General features: G+C 41.9%; 1 protein-coding gene across 1 annotated transcript in view; it reads left to right on the plus strand.

Annotated features, from left to right (window-relative positions):
• The window catches only part of IMPG2 (interphotoreceptor matrix proteoglycan 2), a 113,608-nt gene that overhangs the window by 40,933 nt on the left and 46,153 nt on the right, over window positions 1-26,522 (plus strand). Inside the window, exons 3-5 of the mRNA XM_088481194.1 lie at window positions 2,366-2,532; window positions 6,044-6,075; window positions 6,848-6,871. Of these exons, the coding sequence (XP_088337320.1) occupies window positions 2,366-2,532; window positions 6,044-6,075; window positions 6,848-6,871 (223 nt within the window). The remainder of the gene's footprint in view (window positions 1-2,365; window positions 2,533-6,043; window positions 6,076-6,847; window positions 6,872-26,522) is intronic.

Consider the following 26,522-nt stretch of genomic DNA (forward strand, 5'->3'; position numbering starts at 1 on the left):
AAGGTGCATATGGATAGGAATGTTCAGTTTGAAAATAAAGGGGTGTGTCATGTTGACACGCCCCATTTTTAAGTGACCACGCCCATTTTTTGCCGCACGCGCCTTCGCCGCGCGCACATGGGGGGGGGCTCCCTTTTCAAATTTGCCCTGGGCTCCAAATCAATTACGCCACTGATATTCAGACAGCCATGATTTATGACTGTGCCATTGTTCCATTCAACACTTTAAAATGGCAGCTAAGTAGATGTGAGATAATTCTTTACAAACTGCAATCTCTTGATTACTGCTTGTGATTGGTTCTCTCATCCATAGGTTCCCCAGCTTCCTGTCAGGGCTATGAGAAAAAGGACATATGTCTACTAGATGGTAGTGCAGCTTTAAATTTCCAAGTTTATCTGAGCTTTCCAGTTGCACATTGACTGTCTCTCTAGAGAAAATGTAATAATTTAGTATAATGACCATTAAAAGGTGTCAGCAAATGCACATACTTAATCAAAACATAACTACCATGCCCATTTCTTTCTACATTTACTTGTTAATGATTGCTCTGAAATATGGTAAAATTATTACAATACATAAATTCCTTTTGTGCCCAAACTTATCATAAAGCATGATATACAGTAGTCATTTGACTTTATCAATCAATTTTATGTTCTTACACTAACCTCATTTTTTACACAACACTGTATTGCGGACCATGCAAATCACCTTGGTTTTGCACCATGTACCTGGATAGTCTCCTGCCACATAAAAAGAACATTGTACTATTGTAAATATGTTTTGTATAATCTTTTAACAAAACACTTTAAAATAGGAAGACTGGAAGTCTCTTTCTCTCTTTCTCTCTTTCTCTCTCTCTTTCTCTCTTTCTCTCTTTCTCTCTTTCTCTCTTTCTCTCTTTCTCTCTTTCTCTCTCTCTCTCTCTCTTTCTCTCTTTCTCTCTTTCTCTCTTTCTCTCTTTCTCTCTTTCTCTCTCCATATAGAGCACTTATATGGTGATTTGTTTCATGTGGTATTATCTTAAACAAACAATGACATGTAACATAAGACACAGACACTTTAATGATAAAGAACATTAATATGTACTGACTGGGCTTTCTGGTTAATGGACTAAGGGCCTGATTCACTACGGATCACAATATTGCGTACGAATGCAGTTAAGCTGTGATAGTATGCTTATCCATTGTGATCACAATGCAAACTCAGCACTTTATCTTACACACATCCGTAATACTTAGCAGAATAGCAAAACCATCGGTACAATCAAGTACCATCGCAGCCTCACGCATAGTTGCACAAGCCCTAACCTTACTCAGAAATTGCTAACAACCACGCACGCTATGAGTATGATATCACATTGGATAATTTATGCACACCCCTGAAACATATTGGCATGCCTGCGTTCAGCCAACCGCCACCTCCATCACCACCCACAAATGGCACTTCCTGTCAATCACTCTGCGATGGGTCTGCGTAGCCTCTGCGATGACAGTCCCGATCGCAGTGGCTGGTTTGCGCCTGCTTACTGCGATGCATACACATGCGCAGAACGCAACAATCGGACGATTGCATGCATATTAGCAACTGCGAACCTTGCTGAATTAGGCCCTAAGCTCAATAAGGACCCCATTCAGAGTCGGTCGAAGCGGCCGCACGGTTGGTCGGGAAAAGGGGCCGGATATTCAAATGATTCCCTCGCAAGTTGCGTCCCTAAGTTCGGATCGGTAGTTGGCCGACCAAGGGGAGGAAGATGTCGGAAGACAAAAAATACGCCCCCTTCTCGTACGCATTACACGTCATCTCCGGGCATATAAGGATTAATCGAGACCATCGGGAACCATCGGAACTGGTCGTAGAGCTTACGGTTGACCATACCCTCTCTTAAGCTCTACGATCATGTCAGTGTAAAAACCTCCCATGTCACATGTGCCATTACGCTACTTTGTTAATTATGCACTCCCATAATCCGTATGCACTCCCATAAAACGCCGTTCGCATAATGAGGCACGCCTGCGTTCTGATCTCCACTCCCCCGTTTTCAAGCACCTTCCCCTGTTACCACCCACAAATGCCTCCATCTGTCACTCAAACTACCGACCTGGCTGTGTTCAAGGAGAGAGAAATTTCTGATCGTAGCGGCTAGTTTGCGCACGCGCATTGCGAACTTTACGCATGCGCAGTATAGCAAACATCAGTGGCGTACGACCGTGCAGCCACTTCGAACGACTCAGAATGAGGTCCTAAGTATCTGCAAAATACTAACAACCCCAAAATTAAGATATTTTTAGTCTATGTCTCTGTTTCCTACCATTTACTTACTATTCAGCCATGACAGACATTACTTTGTTTCTGTTTCTTTGCATAGTCTGCCAAGAAACTGTTTGGGAAGTTTTCAAGATATTTTGGGACCGACTTCCAGACCAGGCAGAATATCAGCACTGGATGAGTCTATGTGAAGAGGGCACAATGCCTGTGTTTGAAATAGGAGAGAATTTCAGCCGCTCTGAAGACCATCATAAGCTGATCATAGAGGTAAATGACTTTTATATATGTTGAACTCATCAATCAATATACTGTATTTAACATTCTTATTTTTATTTAGCTGTCGATACTTATGATTTTATACTTGAATACCACACAAGAGTAATGAGATCCTAACTTAATGTTCTAATTTATTTCTATAAAAATAATAATTATTCACAATAATGAACCTTACGTTTATGATTTTTATGTATCGCTGGTACTCTTAAACTGCTAGACCTCTGTCTCTAGAAACAGTTCCAGCACACACATGTTGGGCAGAACAGAATGTCTAGGCTATGAGAACTATTCAGTTTATATTTTGGATTAAGACATATGCCTAGTTTAAGATAGAAGAAGTGTTAGAAGCAGCAACTTTTCACGCCAAGCATGCTGCCGGCACTTTGAATCAAATGCCATTGTCTTGCATGCTGATGTCACAGTTCTCCCAGCTTTTAGGCTGAATATCATGGAGACTCCTGCTGCATCCTTTTCTTCCTCCTAGACTTCTCTCTTCCCCCACATGCCATGCTTGTTAGTTAGGAATGCTCAAGATTATAGATCTTTGGCTCCTGTGGGTTTAAAATACCATTTTGTTCATTACACCTGTCCTTGTGAATTATATTGTAGGTAGCTGAACCTGAGTTCCTGTGTCCTGATTCAGTTTGTCTTGGTTCTCGCTGCTCTCTCCTTCCCTGACCTTGTCCTGTTTCTGTATTGAGTTTTGTCCACTGCAAGCCCTGACCCTATATTATATAACCAATACAAAGTTTCTGGCTCCAGCCTTGACCCTTGACTGTATAACCAATACAGTATAGTTTGTTTGCTGCCAGCCCTGACTCTGGAATTTATTCCTGATATAATTTACTGCCTCCAGCCCTAACTCCATATTATATAACTGATGTATTTATTTGCCAGCCATCCCTAAGCCCAGATTGTATAACTGGTATAGTTTGTCTGCCTGCTGAACTGTGTAACCTATGTAGTTTGTCTGCTGCCAACACTGACCTCAGAGTATACAGCCAATATAGTTTTCGTGCTGCCCGTCCTGACCCTGTATTGTATAACAAATCTAATTTGCCTGCCACCACACCAGACCTCAGATTTTTTAAGTTATATAGTTTGTCACAAGCCCAGATCCAAAACTGTAAACTGATATAGTCTGCCTGCAAGCAGCCTAGCCTACAGATTATATACTGTGTCTGTCTGCTACAAGCTCTGGGAAGTTCCTGACTATTTGTCAGTCTTAGCCATTGTCATCTGCCAGGTGCAGTCATATTCCCGTCTTCCTGTCTCATCTATTTAACACCTGGTGGCTCTGCTTAGTGTCCTGTACATCCTCAAACATCTGCAATACATTGAGGTGATAAGTCTTTACTACCTGCAGATGAAAATCTTAGGGCATCTGGTTAGCGCATCAAAGCTTTAAGGCAAATGTAGCTTGCAATAGGCGCAGACCTCATGAAACTTGTCTAAAGGTTTTATCATCTCTCTTCTGGTATTGCCCTAACAATCAAGTGAAGTTTCTTTTTTCTTGTTAGTTGTAAGTGGGCATCTCACTTGGTGCAATATTTTCCTTCTAGTGCACTGATAAGCAAACTAATATATTTAAGGATCCACATGGGCAACCCTCTAACCTACAATACAGTACATTACCCTTAATCTCATTAATTAATGAAAACAATACATTCATACAAAGAGACACCAGTGATAGGCCATCATTACCACTTCTCTTTTCCATGTCTCATTGACTTTAGGAACAGAAGAGAACCAGACTATTTATTCATTCATTCATTCATAACAACATTTACTTTTACTCTGCCTACTAGATTAAACCATATATATTATTGGAAAACGGAACATTTTGACATCTGATACAACAGGTGGTTTTGTAGGAGTATCCGTAATCTCTGCCAAGCATTATATACAATGATGTGATTGGCAAAATATTCTCTGTATAGCGCTGCAGAATACGTGTGCGCTATATAAATAACTGGTAGCAAATAAATAACAATTTATGGAAAGATAGATGGTTACTCTCCTGCTGTTACACTTTTGAACTGCAACATTTTTTGCAACAATATTTGCAACAATTTTTGCTATATTTCTATTTATGTGTTGCAGATACTTAAAATAATTGTTACTGACCTGGATACTTCATCTATAATTAGTTTTTTTTATACCATGACATGTTTTCTATTTGTTATATAATTTTAATATAATAAATGTATTATTGATTTGCAAATGGAGTCAGTAATTTATTGCTCATAAATTCTGCTTATATTATTTTTTTACATCTTTTTTAACTTATTCTTATTAATAGTCTAGCGCCCCTCTCTTTCTTTATATAATTACTTTTTATTTTTTTGGAGTTGCATTATTACATGAGGTGGCAGCTTCCAATTATTGTTAAATAAACATCAGTGGCTCGCTTGCACCAGTGGACAAGATTCTTTTTTTTTTTTTTACATACATATTTATCCAAATCTTTTAGTGGCACAAAGATGCCCATATCTGTCTCCTGCCGACATTATAATATCATCTATGTTCATGAAATATTCCATTTAACCAAACCAATACATCAAGTTTGGAAGACAGGGGAATCTTCTTTCAGAGGCTTCTACTGTCTTTTCAGCTTCATTTAGTTATTTTAAAAGTAACTGTATGTAATGTGTCAGGTTGAAGAAACAGACGCCTAGACTATCTGCAGCAGAATAATCTATTTTGGGGCTGTCTACACTTTTTTTGGACAGCCACCAAATGTGGAGGGATATTAAATTTTCAGCAGGTGTTGGAGACATTTTACATTTATCTTGATAAAGCTTTTAACTCATTTTCTAACAAGGCAACATGTTGTAAATCTATGGTTCACTTCAGTTATATAAAATTTTAATTATAAAATGAATGGACTCTGCAATTACGATCCTTACAGAATCAGGCGCTAAGCTGCACGCAGGCTATAGATATATTATGTATGCACGCAGGCAGCTTTGCAATTGCGGTCCTTTGCATATATGGTAATACAGCAGGAGACATCATGCCCCCTGTGCATTACTTATCTGAGCTGCGTTGTCCAATGCAGCATCTGTTAATTTGCGTTCCATCAGCCAGCTGCAGTGACCCATAGGGTCCCACAGCCGGCCTCCACAGTTTAGAGGAAAAGGCCGGAAAATCTTCATCACCTGAGGGAGATCCTGGCCTCTTCCCTCCCCCCAAACGGCGGTGACATGCCTCCATTCAGGTAATGGAAGGCTGTCGCCACCCCCTCCTCATCCCCAAGTGGCAGCAGACTGTCAATCACTGACAGTCTGTCAGTTTGCAAGCGAACTCGCAGACCCATTCTGCACATGTGCAGAACGGGTCTGACGCCTGCGCAGATTCCCAAACAATGGGAATCTGTGTTCAGCACTGCACTAGCGTACACTGCTGCATCAGGCCCTCAGTTCACAGAATATCATTGATTTGTTATATAGGCTTTTAGTGTTTTTATGATACAGCTATTCAATCTAATTATTTCTTACAGAAACTGGCACTGATCAAACATGCTACAAGCAGGTAAGTCACTGACTGACAAAGCTACTGCAGCAATATTAAACCATTTGTTTTACAGTTGTGTGTCATGTTCATCAAGAGCGATAAGCAATAACTATAACACCTTTTATTACAATAACCTTTATAAATAGGCATTATTCACTTTAATTCCCTGCTCTTACACCAGGCATTCTTACATCCAGATACATGCACACCAACCGAGCAGAGTGTCATCTGGTGTGATGACACCCGGTGCGGCACCTTTAGACCCCTGGGCGCGCTCAAAAGAGTGTCATTTGTGCGGCCCACACCCCCCTAGTATAGCCAGCAACCAGATCATAGAAAAGTTTTTTAACATTTATTATAATAATGAAAAAAAACATTCTCTATTAGGTTTGATTTCAATAAAAAAAACTATACCGTAATGCAGCAAGTATAATATTACTTTGCGTCTATGAATGTGAGTAGCAAAAAAATGTATTGTAAAATACACCCAAATACATCCATGAAGTGATATAATATGTGCATGATTAATGAAGAAAGCACCTATCAGCTTTACTGGTGAATTCACAATCAGCCAATCAGAAGTGTTTAGCTAGTGCTGGTCATCAGGGTGACCAAGCGTAAGGAGGTGCAAGCATCAAGTCTGCACAAAGACATAGACAGTCACTTATTTGTGAGCAAGCTCAGTACATATCTGCGTATTTTACACTAAGCATACAGCCAAACTCCGCATGAGCACCTTAGATTTGATATGGCTAAATACAAACTTATTTCTATTACTTTTCTATTCAAGTACTTGCACAGACTGGACATGTGGGTAAGTGGTTCTATTTACATTCTTTCTATTGTAATCCATCACTCTCTGACAGACATGTCTGTGCTATAAATGTATTTGGGTAGAGTCTCTAATGGTTCTTATAGGTTGTGCATTTATAATTCTTAAATATACCTGCATTTAAGTACAGTAACTATATGGGTAGCAGGGACATATAGCAGAGCATGCGGACAGTCAGCAGACTTCTTGAGATGACAGATTAGGAAAAGCTGACAAGAAATTTGTTAACAATCAATTTGTCCCCCCACTCTGTAGCATAGACCCATCCTAAACAATCACAATCCAGTTGGATTAGTTCCAATCAGGTTTGATCCAGAAGGATTTAAAACCATGTCAGCCGTAGTGACCATCAGTTAGTGTGTGAAGATATCAGCTGATTAAGAAGTGGTGGAGAAGCATGTGTGCCACCTTTCCATTAGGGTCTGATCACATTGTTTTTAATGAAAGTGTCACTTTGCCTAAAACTAGGTTTTACTGGTTTCAGCCTACAACTGCCTAGACAATTATAAGAACGAGATTTTCCCCCCAGAGTAAACCCCGTCCTTTACAAGCACCTGTGTTATGCAATTAAGCTGATCTGAGCAACTACCATTTTTTTTGCAAGTTTGGAGAGGCATGAAGGCAGTCAGCATTAGGAGGATGTGCTGATGCTTATAGTGCCATGTGGAGGTTTTTTGGGGTACCTCCAAGGTAAGTTAGCTCTCAGCTCATACATGTACTGTTATCATGCAGTACATCAATTGTAATTATATGACCCAGAGTGGGTGCTACTATTATGTAGCAATAATTATTTTGGGGTGAGCGTTTGGGAGTGGGGCCCCCGGGGGGATTCTGACTGGGCCTTTCTCATGGCATCACCACTTAATTCACATAGAATACTTTTATCACTTTTCTATTCGTTTGTATATTATTTATGTCATTTTAATTCTTTCTCATTTCATTAACACTTATTGATTTATACTTACACATCTTTTCTTTATACTTCACTATCACCTTTTTCCCATTTTCGTGTGATGCCCTGGGGATGACCCTTGGTTGGAATTTTTTGGGGGTGCCTTGCTTCTCGGACGTGAACCCCTTAATGCTAGGAACGTCAGTATAGAGGAGCCTTGATTGGCCTGGCGCTTATTCATATATTTGCAAATGTATGTAACTAATACCTCTGAATCGCTATTATCATGTAGGATTTAAGTATTGTTTTTGCTGCAGTGTGCTGGGGGGCAAATCTCTTTTTTTTCTGAATTATAAGAACGAGTGGCCATTTTCTGTAGAATGCTACGGAAAGTTTCCAGCCTTACTGCTCTATGTTGCTGTAATTCTGTTCTTCTGTATCAAACAAGAGTTGGGTTTTTGGCAACCAAACTTTAGTTGCTGCCTTAGGATGATGAGGCTTTTCCTACTTGTACCATAGGAGAAGGGTAAATGTCAGATTTGAGTTATAAAGCTGTATTTGTCAATGATTTAATGATTATTGAATATACAAATATACAGTGTCTCCAGAAAGTATTCACAACGCTTCACTTTTTCCACATTTTGTTATGTTACAGCTTTATTCCAAAATGGAATAAATTAATTTTTGTCCTCAAAATTCTACACACAATACCCCATAATGATAATGTGTAAAATGTTGGGTTTTTTTTTGGAGATTTTTGCAAATTTTATTTAAAAAAAAAAGAATTCACACGTACATAAGTATTCACGACTTTTGCTCAATACTTTGATGCACCTTTGGCAGCAATTACAGCCTAAAGTCTTTTTGAATATGATGCCACAAGCTTGGCACGCCTATCTTTGGGCAGTTTCGCCCATTCCTCTTTGCAGCACCTCTCAAGCTCCATCAGGCTGGATCGGAAGCGTCAGTGCACAGCCATTTTCAGATCTATCCAATGATGTTCAATTGGATTCAAGTCTGGGCTCTGGCTGGGCCACTCGAGGACATTCACAGAGTTGTCCTGAAGCCACTCCTTTGATATATTGTCCTGCTGCAAGATGAACCATCGTCCCAGTCTGAGGTCAAGAGCGCTCTGGAGCAGGTTTTCATCCAGGATGTCTCTGTACATTGCTGCATTCATCTTTCCCTCTATCCTGACTAGTCTCCCAGTTCCTGCCGCTGAAAAACATCCCAACAGCATGATGCTGCCATCACCATGCTTCACTGTAGGGATGGTATTGGCCTGGTGATGAGTGGTGCCTGGTTTGCTCTAAACATAACGCCTGGCATTCACTCCAAAGAGTTCAGTCTTTGTCTCATCAGACCAGAGAGTCCTTCAGGTGGATTTTGGCAAACTCCAGGTGGGCTGCCATGTGCTTTTTACTAAGGAGTGGCTTCTGTCTGGTCTAGAAGCCACTCTAATATACAGGCCTGAATGGTGGATTGCTGCAGAGATGGTTGTCCTTCTGGAAGGTTTTCCTCTCTCCACAGAGGAATGCTGTAGCTCTGACAGAGTGACCATCGGGTTCATGGTCACATCCCTGACTAGGGCCCTTCTCCCCCGATCGCTCAGTTTAGACGGCCGGCCAACTCTAGGAAGAGTCCTGGTGGGTCCAAATTTCTTCCATTTATGGATGATGGGGTCCACTGTGCTCATTGGGACTGTCAAAGCAGCACATATTTTTCTGTGCACTTCCCCAAATTTGTGCCTCGAGACAATCCTGTCTCACAGGTCTACAGACAATTCCTTGGACTTCATGCTTGGTTTGTTCTCTGACATGCACTGTCAAGTGTGGGACCTTATATAGACAGGTGTATGCCTTTCAAAATCATGTCCAATCAACTGAATTTACCACAGGTGGACTCCAATTAAGCTGTAGGAACATCTCAAGAATGATCAGTGGAAACAGGATGCACCTGAGCTTAATTTTGAGCTTCATAGCAAAGGCCATGAATACTTATTTATTTATTTTTTATTTATTACCAGTTATTTATATAGAGCACACATATTCCACGGTGCTTTACAGAGAATATCTTGCCATTCACATCTGTACCTGCCCCAGTGGAGCTTACACTCTATATACCCTATCACATTCTCACACACATACACACTATGGTCAATTTTGTTGGGATCCAATTAACCTACCAGTATATTTTTGGAGTGTGTGAGGAAACCGGAGTACCCGGAGGAAACTCACGCAAGCACAGGGAGAATATACAAATTCTACACAGTTGGGGCCATAGTGGGAATCGAACCCATGACCTCAGTGCTCTGAGGCAATAATGCTAACCATTACACCATCTGTACTTATGTACATGTGATTTCTTAGTCTTTTTTTTTAAATGTTGTCATTATGGGGTATTGTGTAGAATTTTGAGGACAAAAATGAATTTATTCCATTTTGGAATAAGGCTGTAACATAACAAAATGTGAAAAAAGTGAAGTGCTGTGAATACTTTCCGGATGCACTGTAAGTGCTAATTAAAAAAAAACATAAAACGAATGTTACGTTCACTAAACAATAATTGAACATACAAATATTACATAGAAGTACAATTGTAATGCAGACAAAACAAGACTATAATGTACAAAACACTCATTACAAGTGTATAAAACATTCACATTATAAATCAAAAGGTGAGAAAATGATGTCCTAAAGTTCATAAAGTTTGTGAGTATATACTGCACAGTTCCAGGCAACACTGACCTGGGTATATAATAATGCCTGTATATTGGGCATTATTGGGCAAACCCGACGGCTTACATACAACTCTGATGTTTGAAGATCTGCTCATTAACAGGATCTGTACTGCGCACATGCACAGGATCGGACTGGCCCACAGGGGTACATGGGAAGCCCCTGGTGGGGCCCACTGCCTAATGGCCCACCCCCTTCTCTAGGGATCCAGTTCCAGACTGTGCACTTGAATTATATATTATACATATATTACATTATACTGCACAGGACTATGGTGTATTTTCTACAATGCATTGCTGTTATTAATTTGGTACATTATCATGCATGCACTAGAAGTATTTACTAATATATATTTTAAAGAGGCCCAGACCATGCACTCTCTAATGGTTAGCCAAGCCTCTGTGGAGACTGGCCACAGGCCGTAAGTATGGGCCCATATCACTGCATTCCGCAGGTGGGCTCTTCATGCCCCAGTTCGACACTGCATGGGCAGATTCCCATCTACAAGCTTGCTGGCCGTGCTCAGACTCCTCAGCCCGATAGACAGGCTGTGGCCATTTGGGGGCGGAGTGGGGGCAGCATCAAGCAGCACCCCAGAAAATAGGGGGGTATCAGCCCCTTTTTATGGGTGTGCGGAAGCCAGTGGCTGCGTTCTTGTATGCAGCTTTACTGGTTTCAGCTATGTGCAAACACCGGCCATCCTAAGTATCTTGAAGTTTACTCAGATGACCGATGACCACGCAGAGTTATCCAATGCTTCGTCCTCAGATAGCAGCATTAGCACATTATTGCACAGCCGCAGAGGCTGTGCAATACAATGCAACTCTGAAGTGTGCTCCTTATCAATTTCATCAGCCACATTAAATCTGTAATAAGTGCATATAGGTTTAAGCTGCTGACCTACCCTCTGGGTAAGCAACATTCAAACTTTTATAGAGCTGTTCTACTTCTGGAACAAAATATTTAATTTTATATATTTGTTACTAAGTTATAAAGACAAAATCCTTTTTCACATTATCTGATTTTCCATAGTCTCCTCATTCCCTAATTATTTTCAGCTTTCTTATTTACTTGATTTTATTCTATCTTTACCCAAAATTTACATTACACAAATCACCCAGTTACAGCATTTTGTGTCTACAAGTGCCATTACAGTTATTACATAGTTATGGGTCAATTTATTAAAAACCTTTGAAATTAAGATTTTATATTTCTGTTCATCACACCAATATAAAATCGCATTGGCTATTTATCAATGAAATGTCACTCCCCAATGACACTGGTCGGCAGTAGTAAGACTAGTATTACAGCTCACTAGATGAACAAACAAAGAGAAGAAGATAGAGTCCTATGATTTGGTGCACTCTTAATTATTCATATATTCCACACAATGTTTATGATCTGTATTTATTAAAATATTTAATCTTTATTTGAAATATTTAATCTTTATTTATTGTTAAAATATGTGTAATAGGGACACCAAAAAGGACAAATTATTAATAAAATAAAAAAGAAAGAAATTAATCAAAAATATTTAAGTGCATATTAATGAAATAAAGTGAATTAAAAAGTTTTTCCAGATACCGCTACCTTATACTTTAATTTAATTGTAATACATATCTAATATAGTATAACCACTTAATCAATTGTGCTTCTCCCTATTTATAGCAATCTATATCTCATGTCACATGAATCAGGAACAGTGTTTATTTTATGTAATATTCACCTCTGTATTGTTTTTTTTAGCAATCAATATTGCTACTTATCTGATAGTTAGTCCTGCTATATCACTATAGGCTATTAATGTAGCAAGGAGATTGTAGCAAATTGATTGTTGGTTATATTGTTACAACATTCAATTGTCTGTATCAATATATCTCTGTTTTTACACTGCTGCTAAGTAGATCACTGTTTAATCAGCTTGTTATTGACCTTCATAATATAAAATTCCCACTGTCCATCGCCTTCACAATATAGCGGGGCAGGGAGGAAAAAAGTTACATATATACAGTGCTGATAAGATCTAGTTTGGTCGGCTTAGCATTATACATGCTGGGAGCCACTTAAATAATTATAATGCCGATCGGCTTGCTCCGTTTATACTGTCAGAAAGAAAGATATCTGTCACGTCTGAGGCTGGAGTATGAGACGTGGTGGGCTTAGGTTGTGGGAGGAAGCAGAGATGAGGGGCCTGGATATATGTTCTCCTCATCCACAGGTCTTGAGTGTTGGTGAGACCTGGGCAAAGGTGCGGAATCTAACCCACAGGATGGTGTTCGCCAGTGACCCCTTCCAATTGGGATTTGGGCTTAGCTGCACCCTGTGAGCAGGTCGCGATCCTTTGACCAGGTACCCAAGCCCCGCGGGAATAGAGACACAACACCCGTGGCCCAGAGAGGTTATGCCTGGATAGGCACTAAGCAATACCCTAACCATACAGTAACTACCCCTTGACATGAAGATCAATATCAAGAAGAAATTCAAGTGGAGAGGGACTCACGGTTACTTGAGAAATCACCAGAGATAGAAGGCACACAGGTAGGGATGGTATACACTGCTGCACGGATATTCACCAGAAACGGGAGGCACACAGGTAGAGATGGTATACAGTGCTGCACAGATATTCACCAGAGACGGGAGGCACACAGGTAGAGATGGTATACACTGCTGCACGAATATTCACCAGAGACTGGAGGCACACAGGTAGAGATGGTAACACTGCTGCTGTAAGGAACTCAACTAAGGCACGCTAGGACGTTCACCAGAGACTGGAAGCACACAGGTAGAGATGGTAACACTGCTGCTGGACCGGGAACTCAACTAAGGCACACTAGGAGACAACCATTGTTCAGGCAACTTCCTGTAACCTGTGGACCAGTTATATACCCAGGGGAACCCTTTGATAGATGCACAGCATCAGCTGATCACTCACCTATCCTGGGAAGGAGATACTGTCACATGGGCCGACTGTCATGGCGGTGCCCATGTCCGGAATTGTGATGCCAGACACCAGCCCACCAGGAAGCCACTGCATGCGGGGAGAATGCTCAGCTTCTCACCCGCCGCCGCGCCAGCTGCCCGACCACCCAGGATGACAGGGGAAGCTGGCGGCGCGGTAAGCGGGAGCCGATCCCCGGCTGAGCCCTGACAGTACCCCCCCTTTCAGGGTGGGCACTGAACACCCATCAGGCTTATCTGGAAATCTCCTATGAAAACTCTGGATTAGTTGCGGAGCATGCACATCAGAGGCTTTGATCCAGGCCATTTCCTCGGGGCCGTAGCCCTTCCAATCAATGAGATATTGAAGGGTGTTAAAACTGTGCCGAGAATCTAGGATCCTCTCCACCTCAAATTCAGTGCCTTGTAACGTCTTAACTTGAGGTAATTTAGGAGAACAACTCTGAAAACGAATGAGCACCAGAGGTCGTAAGAGAGAAACATGAAAAGTGTTTGAAACCTTCATTTGAGGGGGAAGTTCCAATTTATAAGTTACTGGACTGATTACCTTGAGGACACGATATGGCCCAATAAAACGTGGGGCGAGTTTCATAGACTGTACTCTTAACCGAATATTCTTGGAGGACAACCAAACCCTGTCCCCAACTCTCAACAGTGGAACAGCCAAACGTCTCCTGACCGCAAATTTCTTGTAATTTTTTGAAGATTGCTTTAATGATTTATGAATTTTACTCCACAAAACTGAAAAAGATTGGATATCTTGGTTTAAAGCCGGAACATCCATAGATGGGAGCTTTTGGAAATCTGGAACTCGTGGGTGTCTACCAAAAACCGTAAAAAAAGGAGTGGATTTAGAGGAAGAATGGTACTTATAATTATGAGAAAACTCTGCCCAGGGTAGGAGGTCCACCCAATCATCCTGAGAGGATGACACAAAGAGCCTACTGAAGGTCTCCAGCTCTTGATTGACCCTTTCCATTTGACCATTCGACTGTGGGTGGTAGGCCGAGGAAAACTTCAGTTTGATTCCACATGTATTACATAGGGCTTTCCAGAACTTGGCTATAAATTGAACACCTCGATCAGAGACTATTTCCTTTGGGAGACCGTGTAATCTGAAGATGTCTCAAATAAAAATATTTGCTAATTGAGGGGCTGAAGGAAGGCCAACCAGCGGGATAAAGTGTGCCATTTTAGAAAAGCGATCCACGACCACCCATACCGTGTTATGCCCCTTGCACCGAGGTATTTCAGAAATAAAATCCATTGAGATGTGGGTCCATGGAGCAGCTGGGATTGATAAGGGACGTAGAGGACCAACCATCTTCCTACGTGGAGTCTTATGTTGGGTGCATTTAATACAGGACAGGGCAAACTCCCCGACATCCTTCTTCATGGTAGGCCACCAGTAAGATCGATGTAAGAACTGGTAGGTCTTGGTGATACCAGTGTGACCTCCGAACAAGGATGCATGAGCCCAAACCAGTAATTTTTTGCGTAAATTAGGAGGTACAAACATTTTTCCCGGTGGTAGAGACACTACTTGAGTAGGAGCAAACACAATTGGGTCCAAAATGGAACGAACTTGAGAACACTCCTCCTCCTCCAACTTAGTCATAAAAGAGCGAGATAGATTGTAGCAGGGCCCTCTTACCTCTATGTCTGTCTGTTATTACCCTGTTTTGTTCTATCAATGTTTCTAATTGTAAAGTGCAACGGAATATGCTGCGCTGTATAAGAAACTGTTAATAATAATAATAATAATAATAATGCATCAGCTTTTTTGTTCAACACACCTGGACGAAACTGAAGTTTTAAATTTAAACCTAGAAAAAAAAAGTGACCATCGTGCCTGCCTGGCGTTCAACCTGTGTGCAGTTTGAAGATAGATCGGATTCTTATGGTCTGTAATAATCGTGACAGGAAATTTAGCCCCTTCAAGAAGATACCGCCATTCCTCCAAGGCTAAACGCATAGCTAAGAGTTCTTGGTCGCCTATAATATAATTCCTTTCTGCAGGAGAAAATTTACGGGAGAAAAATCCACAGGGATGAGTCTTCCCGTCTTCAGCAATCTGAGATGATACCGCCCCTACTCCAACAGAGGATGCATCCACCTCCACAATGAATAGTTTGTCTATTTGAGGCTGGCAGAGGATTGGAGCTCTAGAAAAGTCATTTTTTAGGTTTTGAAAGGCTTGTACTGCTGGAACAGACCATTTAGAAGGATTGGCTTCTTTCCTTGTGAGGGAGGTAATGGGTGCCACCAGCGTAGAAAAGTGTGAAATAAATCTCCTATAATAGATTGCGAATCCTAAGAAGCGCTGAGTACCTTTTAAAGAAGTAGGCAGGGGCCACTCAGAAATTGCTTTTAGTTTGTCAGGATCCATCTGAAGACTGTTCCCGGTGATTATATGACCCAAAAAAGGTAGCGAAGTTTGATTAAACATACATTTGGACAGTTTTCCAAAGAGGTGATGAACACAAAGGTGGGACAATACCTCCCGTACGTGAAGACGATGGCTCTGTAAGTCTCTGGAAAAAATTAAGATGTCATCGAGATAAATCACAACAAATTTATGAAGAATATCCCGGAAGACCTCGTTGACATAACCTTGAAAAATAGCTGGTGTATTGCAAAGACCGAAGGGCATTACAAGGTACTCGAAGTGCCCATCTCTTGTATTGAACGCGGTCTTCTACTCGTCCAAAAGCATTAATTCGAATCAAATTATACGCACCACGTAGATCCAGCTTGGTGAAGACCTGAGCCCCTTGGACTTTGTCCAAAAGTTCTGAAATTAAAGGTAAGGGGTACCGATTCTTTATGATGATTTGGTTTAACCCTTGGTAATCTATGCAAGGACGGAGTCCTCCATCCTTTTTCCCTACAAAAAAGAAACCTGCCCCTGCAGGAGAAGAAGAGGGCCGAATGAACCCTTTAGCGGGGTTTTCTTAATGTATTCTTCCATGGCAGCGGTCTCTGGCATGGACAAGGGGTAAACACTGCCACATGGGGGACTTTTCCCGGGAAGTAAATCGATAGCGCAATCCCATGGTCGATGCGGAGGAAGTTCATCTGCGGCTCGTTCACAGAATACGTCAGCAAACTCTTGATAAACCTCAGGCAACCCCGGCTGGGGGGGGTGTCTTGGAGACTCAGGACGGAGGAACTTCTTTGCTGAATTGGAAACTGTTGCTTGGTTACATACTGGAATGACCTTGGTCAAACAATTTTGAAAACAATATGAGCCCCAGGATAGGATTTGCATAGCATCCCAGTCGAAGACAGGATTGTGTTTTTTTTAACCAGGGCAATCCTAATACCAGCTCATAGGAGGATTCAGGTAATACAAAAAATTCCAGCATTTCCTGATGTAAGCATCCAACTCGGACAGTCACGGGATAAGAGAGCGAAGAAATGGGTAGCCCCACTACAGTTTTATCATCTAGACCAGAAAGTAACAATTTATTAGGTAGGGGGAACGACTGGAACACCTAAAGTGTGAATCAATTTTTCTGAGATAAAATTACCAGCGGCTCCTGAATCAATTAAAGCATGGACCTTTCTTGTCCTGGACTTATGGACTTATGGGAAAGCGACACTACTAGAAGACTATCTGATAATTGGGATGGCTTGAGAATGACCCCCAACTGAATGCTCCCTACTTCAGTCAGGGTCTCGCATTTCCCGCAAGTAGAGGACAATTCTGCAGCGCAATAAATACAGAATTTATTTTGGAAGCGTCTATTGCGCTCTGCCGGGGTGAGTTTGGTTCTATTGACCTGCATCTGTTCCTCTTCACTAGCTGAGGTAGGCATAGGCGGATTTGCAGCAGAAGAACGAGCTGGTAAACGTTCACCTCTTCCCCTACTAGCCCACCTTTCCCGGTGACGAAGGTCAATTTTGATGCAGAGAGAGATAACGTCAGCAAAGGATTCTGGCAAATCTCTGGAGGCGAGTTCATCCTTCATCCTCTCAGAGTCCATGAAGGAAGGACTCTTTAAGAGCTTCCTCATTCCATTTTAATTCCGATGCCAGGGTCTGAAACTGGACTACATACTGCCCTACGGATTGTGTGCCCTGACGCACATGGAGAAGATCAGAAGATGCTGATGCAGAACGGCCTGGCTCATCAAAAATTCTCTTAAATGCTAAGACAAATTCCTCGTAAGTAGATACGATGGGGTCGGCCCATTCCCATAGAGGGGAGACCCAGTCTAACGCTGCTCCTTTTAACAGTGATATCACATATGCCACTTTCGCCCGAGACTTGGGAAAATTCTGGGGATGGCATTCAAATTGGATCTCACATTGGTCGATGAATACGCGGCACCACCTGGGATCACCGTCAAACCTCTCCGGAGTAGCTAACTGGAGTCGGGGTTTGGGGATAGGAGCCACCAGTGGAGGAACTGATGGAGAAGGTGCGGGAGCTGCAGCCGGAGGAGCCGGAAGAATAGAAGCCAACGTGGTTTGAATAGAAACCAGTTGCCTCGAGAGCTCCTGTAAATACTGAGCCACTTGTTGGGCCGCCTCTTGGTTGTCCATCCGAGAGGTCAACTCTTGTAGTGACCCAGTACCTTGGGATCCTACAGCCTCCATTGGGCCTGAACAAACTGTCACGTCTGAGGCTGGAGTATGAGACGTGGTGGGCCTAGGTTGTGGGAGGAAGCAGAGACGAGGGGCCTGGATATCTGTTCTCCTCATCCACAGGTCTTGAGTGTTGGCGAGACCTGGGCAAAGGTGCGGAATCTAACCCACAGGATGGTCTTCGCCAGTGACCCCTCCAATTGGGATTTGGGCTTAGCTGCACCCTGTGAGCAGGTCGCAGTCCTTTGACCAGGTACCCAAGCCCCGCGGGAATAGAGACACAACACCCGTGGCCCAGAGAGGTTATGCCTGGATAGGCACTAAGCAATACCCTAACCATACAGTAACTACCCCTTGACACGAAGATCAATATCAAGAAGAAATTCAAGTGGAGAGGGACTCACGATTACTTGAGAAATCACCAGAGATAGAAGGCACACAGGTAGGGATGGTATACACTGCTGCACGGATATTCACCAGAGACGGGAGGCACACAGGTAGAGATAGTATACACTGCTGCACGGATATTCACCAGAGACGGGAGGCACACAGGTAGAGATGGTATACAGTGCTGCACAGATATTCACCAGAGACGGGAGGCACACAGGTAGAGATGGTATACACTGCTGCACGGATATTCACCAGAGACGGGAGGCACACAGGTAGAGATGGTAACACTGCTGCTGTAAGGAAGGTTAGGAACCTGGACCGGGAACTCAACTAAGGCACGCTAGGAGACAACCATTGTTCAGGCAACTTCCTGTAACCTGTGGAACAGTTATATACCCAGGGGAACCCTTTGATAGATGCACAGCATCAGCTGATCACTCACCTATCCTGGGAAGGAGATACTGTCACATGGGCCGACTGTCATGGCGACGCCCATGTCCGGAATTGCGATGCCAGACACCAGCCCACCAGGAAACCACTGCATGCGGGGAGAATGCTCAGCTTCTCCCCCACCGCCGCGCCAGCTGCCCGACCACCCAGGATGACAGGGGAAGCCGGCGGCGCGGTAAGCGGGAGCCGATCCTTGGCTGAGCCCTGACAATATCACTGTTCACTTAGCATGAATCATTAGCGTCTAATACATACTACCCTCCACCTTCATAGTGCAGTAGGGTAAGAGAGATAGATTGTATTTTAAATGCATTAAAAATAATAAAGTGAGATTCTAATCAATTTCTCACTGCACGTGCTATGAACTGCATGTCCAGCAACAATTACACTTAAACAGCTTAGTTTGTGTTGTTGCATACTCTTATATACACTGACATGGAGAAAGATATAAAGTGACGCTTTGGTTAGCTTCACTCTCTACATGCTACAATACATGTCTCTGGTTATAACAATTAGTGGCAGCGGTACATGTGGAAACGCCGACGTGCGTTTCACCCAAGGATCTGCCTTGAAAAAGCAGCCTTAGGCGAAACGCGCATCAGCGTTTCCACTTGTACCGCTGCCACTTATTGTTATAACCAGAAACATGTATTGTAGCATGTAGAGAGTGAAGCTAACCATCCAGCTTCATCAAATGGACTGTGAATGCAACAAATTAATTACTATTAATTGCTAAGTGTTCAAGCTGCATTCACTTTCTTGTAAACAAAGTGTAGGACCATGATGATTCCCTAATCCACTTTTTCCGCAGCCTAAACCTAACCCTCCCCACCTGCATCCTAACCCTAACCCCCCGCAGCATAACTCTAACCCACCCCCTCCAGCATCCCAACCCTAACACTCTCCCTAGTTCCTAAACCTAACCCTAACCTACCTTTCCCGCATTCTAACCTAACCCTCCCCTCCTGTAGCCTAACCCTAACCCTTCCCCTAGTTCCTAATCATAACCCAGATACTCACCACAGGGATTGCAGCCATCGGGATCTGGAGTAGGGATGCTGACTGCTGTCGGGATTCCGGCACTGGAATTATGACCGTCGGCATTGTGAGCGCCGGGATGCAGACTACATCCCATGTAATGACCTGTATTGACAAACTGTGGGGGAGATTTTTAAAGATGACAATTGGAAGTGTTGCACTTAGCAACCTATTAGATTCTAAGCATCTTTTATCTAATATATAAATTATAGGTTGTTATGGGTGTACATATCTTTAGACGGTTTGAATATTCTCCCCCAGAGTGAGATACATGGAATTAATAGAGAGTAATACTAGGAGCCTGAAATTGTTCTTTTCATACCTTCACTCTACCCCCATCTGCCATTGTTATTGCATACTCCTCTTGATGTCAGTTTATGGAGGAATAGCAGTAGTGAAGTGGTGATGGGAGGGAAGAGTAGAAAGTGCTTGGCAAACTCTCTCTACTTCCTGGTCTCCTTATGGCAGAATAGATCCACATATGGCAGCTCCCATCAGTATGTGCATTTATGCTTTTCACACACTGATTTGATGCAGAGTTGGCCACTATTGTGCCTGAAATCACATTCATTAAAAAGTTGCAGTCGCAGCCCTATGCGTAGTAGCAACTATCTTAAGATGCGGCAACAGTAGAATATGCCCTGGACTTAAGACAGGCACACATCACATACACCTACATCCGTTTGCACCCATGTTTTTACCTTGTTATCTTATTTGCAACAAACAAATTCACTAGTAGGCATATATAAAACTGATAAAACCTCTGTAATACTACAGAAACAACTCTGTCTTGTGTGTGAAAAAAGTTTTGCTTGACAACACACACACACACACACACACACACACACACACACACACACACACACACACACACACACACACACACAAATGTGTGCCAGAGAGATGAAGAAATCACCTATCAGTGTGAGCTAGCATTCGCAAGCAATCAATTAAGCGGTTCACTATAGTGCTGATGACTGTCATCCTCTATTTGCACTTATCACAAATATGGCTTTCTTGACACATACTGTATGCATCTTTGAGTTTTGTTGCTTGTATATGCCCTTCCTGCATTTGGCTTACATTAGAACCCACCCACCTATACAGGTATAATCAGGCATAAGTGCCATAATTATACAAATCTGCATAGACACGTGTGTGCGCTACTTTTCTGGGCATTTTCAGAATGAGATCATGCACTATATGTTACATAAACTGGCATACTGTAGCAATCATACTCCATCAGCTTTAGCGTGCAATGTGATGCACCAAATTGTACAGATTGTAAGAGAGTCTTAATGACCCTACCACCCATTACTCTGAAAATTTGTTTTTTTTCTTTTCTGTGTATCATTTTAATTTGGTAATTTTTAATGAAGATTTACCCACTTCCAATTATATAGTCCTTAAATAGTAGCCCAAATATATGAGGATACAAGAGGAAGAGTATACATTCTTAAGTAGTACTGAGAATAGTTATGTGTGCATAGACTTTACTATGGACTCACGTTTAATGGTGTTGGATGGAAAAAATTATTTCAGTCACTTGACAAATTATTTAAAACATTTGCAGCTGATGAATAATTAGGGTCAATGGTCCGACTCTTCCCCTTCTCCCCACTATTGTTCTACAACGTTGAATAGTCTATCTAAAAAAAATGCATGAATTACACATTAATGAAATATCTCTCTGAATATTTCAAAGTGTGTCAGAAGAAGCATTGAAATTCTTTGTAGAAACTGTAGATTAAAAAAAAAAAAAAATTAGCTACAGTACTGGAAACCTATTTTCCATGCTCATTAGCAGAAGAGAAAACAGTTATCGCTGCACAATGCTGCATATCAGGGCCGTAGCTAGGGTAGTGCGGCCGGTGCCATCGCTCAGGGCACCACAGGTCAGGGGGCGCTGTTTGGGCCTGTCAAATGTCTGTTTATTATCATTCTTGCTTGTAGCTTCCTCTGATTTTATCCCCAGCATCTCCAGGCCTCTACTATCTCTTCCCTGGCCCTTCCTCATGAAGCCATGGCCCTTTTTTGCATGCATTATGTCCCTTTGAAAATGAGGGGGGCGCCAATGCTCCTTCTAGCACAGGGCACCAAAAAGTCTAGTTACGGCTCTGCTGCATATTGTCACTGTGTTGAATAATAGTGGCATCATTATTAAGTAATGGGGTTAATAGGGCCATCTAAAAAACGTTTTTGAACCAATTGAAAGTAAATTAGAAGTTATTTAGAGAACTGTGTCAGGACAGATGCCTAAAATTCCAAGTAAAATGACAAAGAAGGTAAAAGGATCAGGCCATGTCACTGTTGTAGAATAAACACTGAAGATAATGTGAGCATTCTAATAGGAAATACCAGTAATAAAATGAATACCACATTTTAAAAATATTAATGAATAGGCTTCACTCTTTTGGCTTGTTTTACATGATGCTGTGTGAGTGTACAGGTTAATTTTCAACCTTGTTTATTTATTAGAAATAGCACAGAACTGTGAAAAACAAAAAAATATGGCTTATAGAACTAAGGGCCTGATTCAGCAAGGATCGCTACTGTGATTGCAGCTGTTATTATGCACGCAGTTCAGCTGCAATAGTATGCTAATTCATTGCCATTGATAGGCCGCCACAACCCTACATAGTGACGCCCACCTTACCTTACACACAAGACTGCGAAAACATTGGTACAATCGAGTACCATCGCAGCTTCACGCACACTTACACAAGCTCTGACCTTACTCAGCAATTGCTAACTTCAGCGCACGCTAGGAGGCCTCAGGCTGCGTAAAGGCATTGCAGTGGATAATTTATCAATGCCCATACAACGGCGTTCAAACGCACTGGCATGCCTACATTTCGCCCACCACCCCCCATGGCACCACCACCCACAAACAGCACTTCCTGTCAATCACTCTGCGACGGGTCTGCGTAGCCACTGCGATCGCAGTAGCTGGTTCGCGCATGCGCACTGCAATGCAAGCGGAGTACGCAACAACCGACCGATTTCGTGTGTATTAGCAACTGCGATCCAAGCTGAATCAGGCCCTAAAACCATAGTCCTATGTTTTGCTACCTGTTTATTTTGGACATAAATCTAACGAAATGCTGGAATGAAAAGCAAGATATGAAAAAGACAACAGAAACAATATTGAGTCTTTGACTTCTGGACCAAACTTGAGGTGACTGAGATGGCCGAATATATGTACATGGTAGCTCAGCGTTGCCTCTCATGAACTACTATTGGGGTTATTCCAACCAGAACCCTATCTGTGTACAGTTTGTATGTTCCCCCTGTGCTTGCTGGTGTTCCGACCACAATTTAAAAATGAACCTGTGTGTGTAGATTGTTGCCTTTGACTGATGTGAGTTATTAAATATTTTCCTTAAAGCACATTATATATATATATATTGCTAATAAATAATACTATAAGAAAAGATGTGTTATTTATGTTTCCTCTTACATGAAACAATACAATATTTTGGTTTCAATAATTGGTTTATCATGTAGTTTTTTATTTTCTTAAACATTTGGTATAAGCATTAAGTTGGTTGTGGACAATACATTAATGTAAAAACAAAAACAAAACCAGAGACAAAACATTTGCATAGGAGCAGTGACTCTTAGGATGGCAATAGGGTACGGCATAAGGGTTTATGGATCCATCTTATGCCTTTACTTAATTCGGGTATTTTGCCGTTATAAGTAAAATGTTTATATTATCAATCAGTCAGTAATTAGTTTTACAGTGCACCAATTGCCAAATGATTTTATTGCACCATGGAATGTGGTCAGTTGTGATAATTCAGTTGATAAATGCTACATGGGCTGTCTGCATTTTGGTGGCTGGCTGCATTCTTGGGGATGTCCTGAGGACTGGCAGGAGAATCTGTGTTGCTTTATAACGATTATATTAATAATGGATATCTACTATATACACATTGTTGCCTCTACAAGTTTAGTCCTTTCTGTCTTATTTTGAATAATGTGCAGCACAGATACCGATCCATGGCTTCACCTGTGCAGGTAAGTACCACCTATAAATATAAAGCTTTTTTAGGAGATACATCTTTTAGCTTGTCAAAACAATGAACATTGAGAAACAATAGTAGAAATGGCAGTATAACAAGGGGGAAAAGCTATGCAGTAAGTACAAATGGCAGTATAACAATGGGGGGGGGGGGTGTAAGCTATGCAGTAAGTACAAATGGCAGTATAACAAGGGGGAAAAGCTATGCAGTAAGTACAAATGGCAGTATAACAATGAGGGGGGGGTAAGCTATGCAGTAAGTACAAATGGCAGTATAACAAGGGGGAAAAGCTATGCAGTGAGTACAAATGGCAGTATAACAATGAGGGGGGGGGGGTAAGCTATGCAGTAAGTACAAATGGCAGTATAACAATGAGGGGGGGAAAAGCTATACAGTGAGTACAAATGGCAGTATAACAAGGGGGAAAAGCCATGCAGTAAGTACAAATGGCAGTATAACAATGAGGGGGGGAAAAGCTATGCAGTGAGTACAAATGGCAGTATAACAATGGGGGGGGGTGTAAGCTATGCAGTAAGTACAAATGGCAGTATAACAAGGGGGAAAAGCTATGCAGTAAGTACAAATGGCAGTATAACAAGGGGGAAAAGCTATGCAGTAAGTACAAATGGCAGTATAACAAGGGGGAAAAGCTATACAGTGAGTACAAATGGCAGTATAACAAGGGGGAAAAGCTATGCAGTGAGTACAAATGGCAGTATAACAATGAGGGGGGGGTGTAAGCTATGCAGTAAGTACAAATGGCAGTATAACAAGGGGGAAAAGCTATGCAGTGAGTACAAATGGCAGTATAACATGGGGGAAAAGCTATGCAGTGAGTACAAATGGCAGTATAACAATGAGGGGGGGGGTAAGCTGTGCAGTGAGTACAAATGGCATTATAACAAGGGGGAAAAGCTATGCAGTGAGTACAAATGGCAGTATAACAATGAGGGGGGGGTAAGCTATGCAGTGAGTCAAAATGGCAGTATAACAATGGGGGGGGTGTAAGCTATGCAGTGAGTACAAATGGCAGTATAACAAGGGGGAAAAGCTATACAGTAAGTACAAATGGCAGTATAACAAGGGGGAAAAGCTATGCTGTAAGTACAAATAGCAGTATAACATGGGGGAAAAGCTATGCAGTGAGTACAAATGGCAGTATAACAAGGGGGAAAAGCTATGCTGTACGTACAAATGGCAGTATAACAAGGGGGAAAAGCTATGCAGTAAGTACAAATGGCAGTATAACAAGGGGGAAAAGCTATGCAGTAAGTACAAATGACAGTATAACAAGGGGGAAAAGCTATGCAGTAAGTACAAATAGCAGTATAACAAGGGGGAAAACCTATGCAGTAAGTACAAATGGCAGTATAACAAGGGGGAAAAGCTATGCAGTGAGTACAAATGGCAGTATAACAAGGGGGAAAAGCTATGCAGTAAGTACAAATGACAGTATAACAAGGGGGAAAAGCTATGCAGTGAGTACAAATGGCAGTATAACAAGGGGGAAAAGCTATGCTGTAAGTACAAATGGCAGTATAACAAGGGGGGAAAAGCTATGCTGTAAGTACAAATGGCAGTATAACAAGGGGGAAAAGCTATGCAGTAAGTACAAATGGCAGTATAACAAGGGGGGAAAAGCTATGCTGTAAGTACAAATGGCAGTATAACAAGGGGGAAAAGCTATGCAGTAAGTACAAATAGCAGTATAACAAGGGGGAAAAACTATGCAGTGAGTACAAATGGCAGTATTACAATGGGGGGAAAAGCTATGCTGTAAGAACAAATGGCAGTATTACAATGGGGGGAAAAGCTATGCTGTAAGAACAAATGGCAGTATAACATGGGGGGAAAGCTATGCAGTAAGTACAAATGGCAGTATAACAAGGGGGAAAAACTATGCAGTCAGTACAAATGGCAGTATAACAATGGGGGGGGGGTGTAAGCTATGCAGTGAGTACAAATGGCAGTGTAACAAGGGGGAAAAGTTATGCAGTGAGTACAAATGGCAGTATAACAAGGGGGAAAAGCTATGCTGTAAGTACAAATGGCAGTATAACAAGGGGGGAAAAGCTATGCTGTAAGTACAAATGGCAGTATAACATGGGGAAAAGCTATGCTGTAAGTACAAATGGCAGTATAACAAGGGGGAAAAGCTATGCAGTGAGTACAAATGGCAGTATAACAAAGGGGGAAAAGCTATGCTGTAAGTACACATGGCAGTATAACAAGGGGGGAAAAGCTATGCTGTAAGTACAAATGGCAGTATAACAAGGGGGAAAAGCTATGCAGTAAGTACAAATAGCAGTATAACAAGGGGGAAAAACTATGCAGTGAGTACAAATGGCAGTATAACAATGGGGGGGGGTGTAAGCTATGCAGTGAGTACAAATGGCAGTGTAACAAGCGGGAAAAGCTATGCAGTGAGTACAAATGGCAGTATAACAAGGGGGAAAAGCTATGCTGTAAGTACAAATGGCAGTATAACAAGGGGGAAAAGCTATGCAGTGAGTACAAATGGCAGTATAACAAAGGGGGAAAAGCTA

Source organism: Taudactylus pleione, unplaced genomic scaffold (genome assembly GCF_031769625.1).
Source record: "Taudactylus pleione unplaced genomic scaffold, aTauple2 ptg000265l, whole genome shotgun sequence".
Taxonomy (NCBI): Eukaryota; Metazoa; Chordata; class Amphibia; order Anura; family Myobatrachidae; genus Taudactylus; species Taudactylus pleione.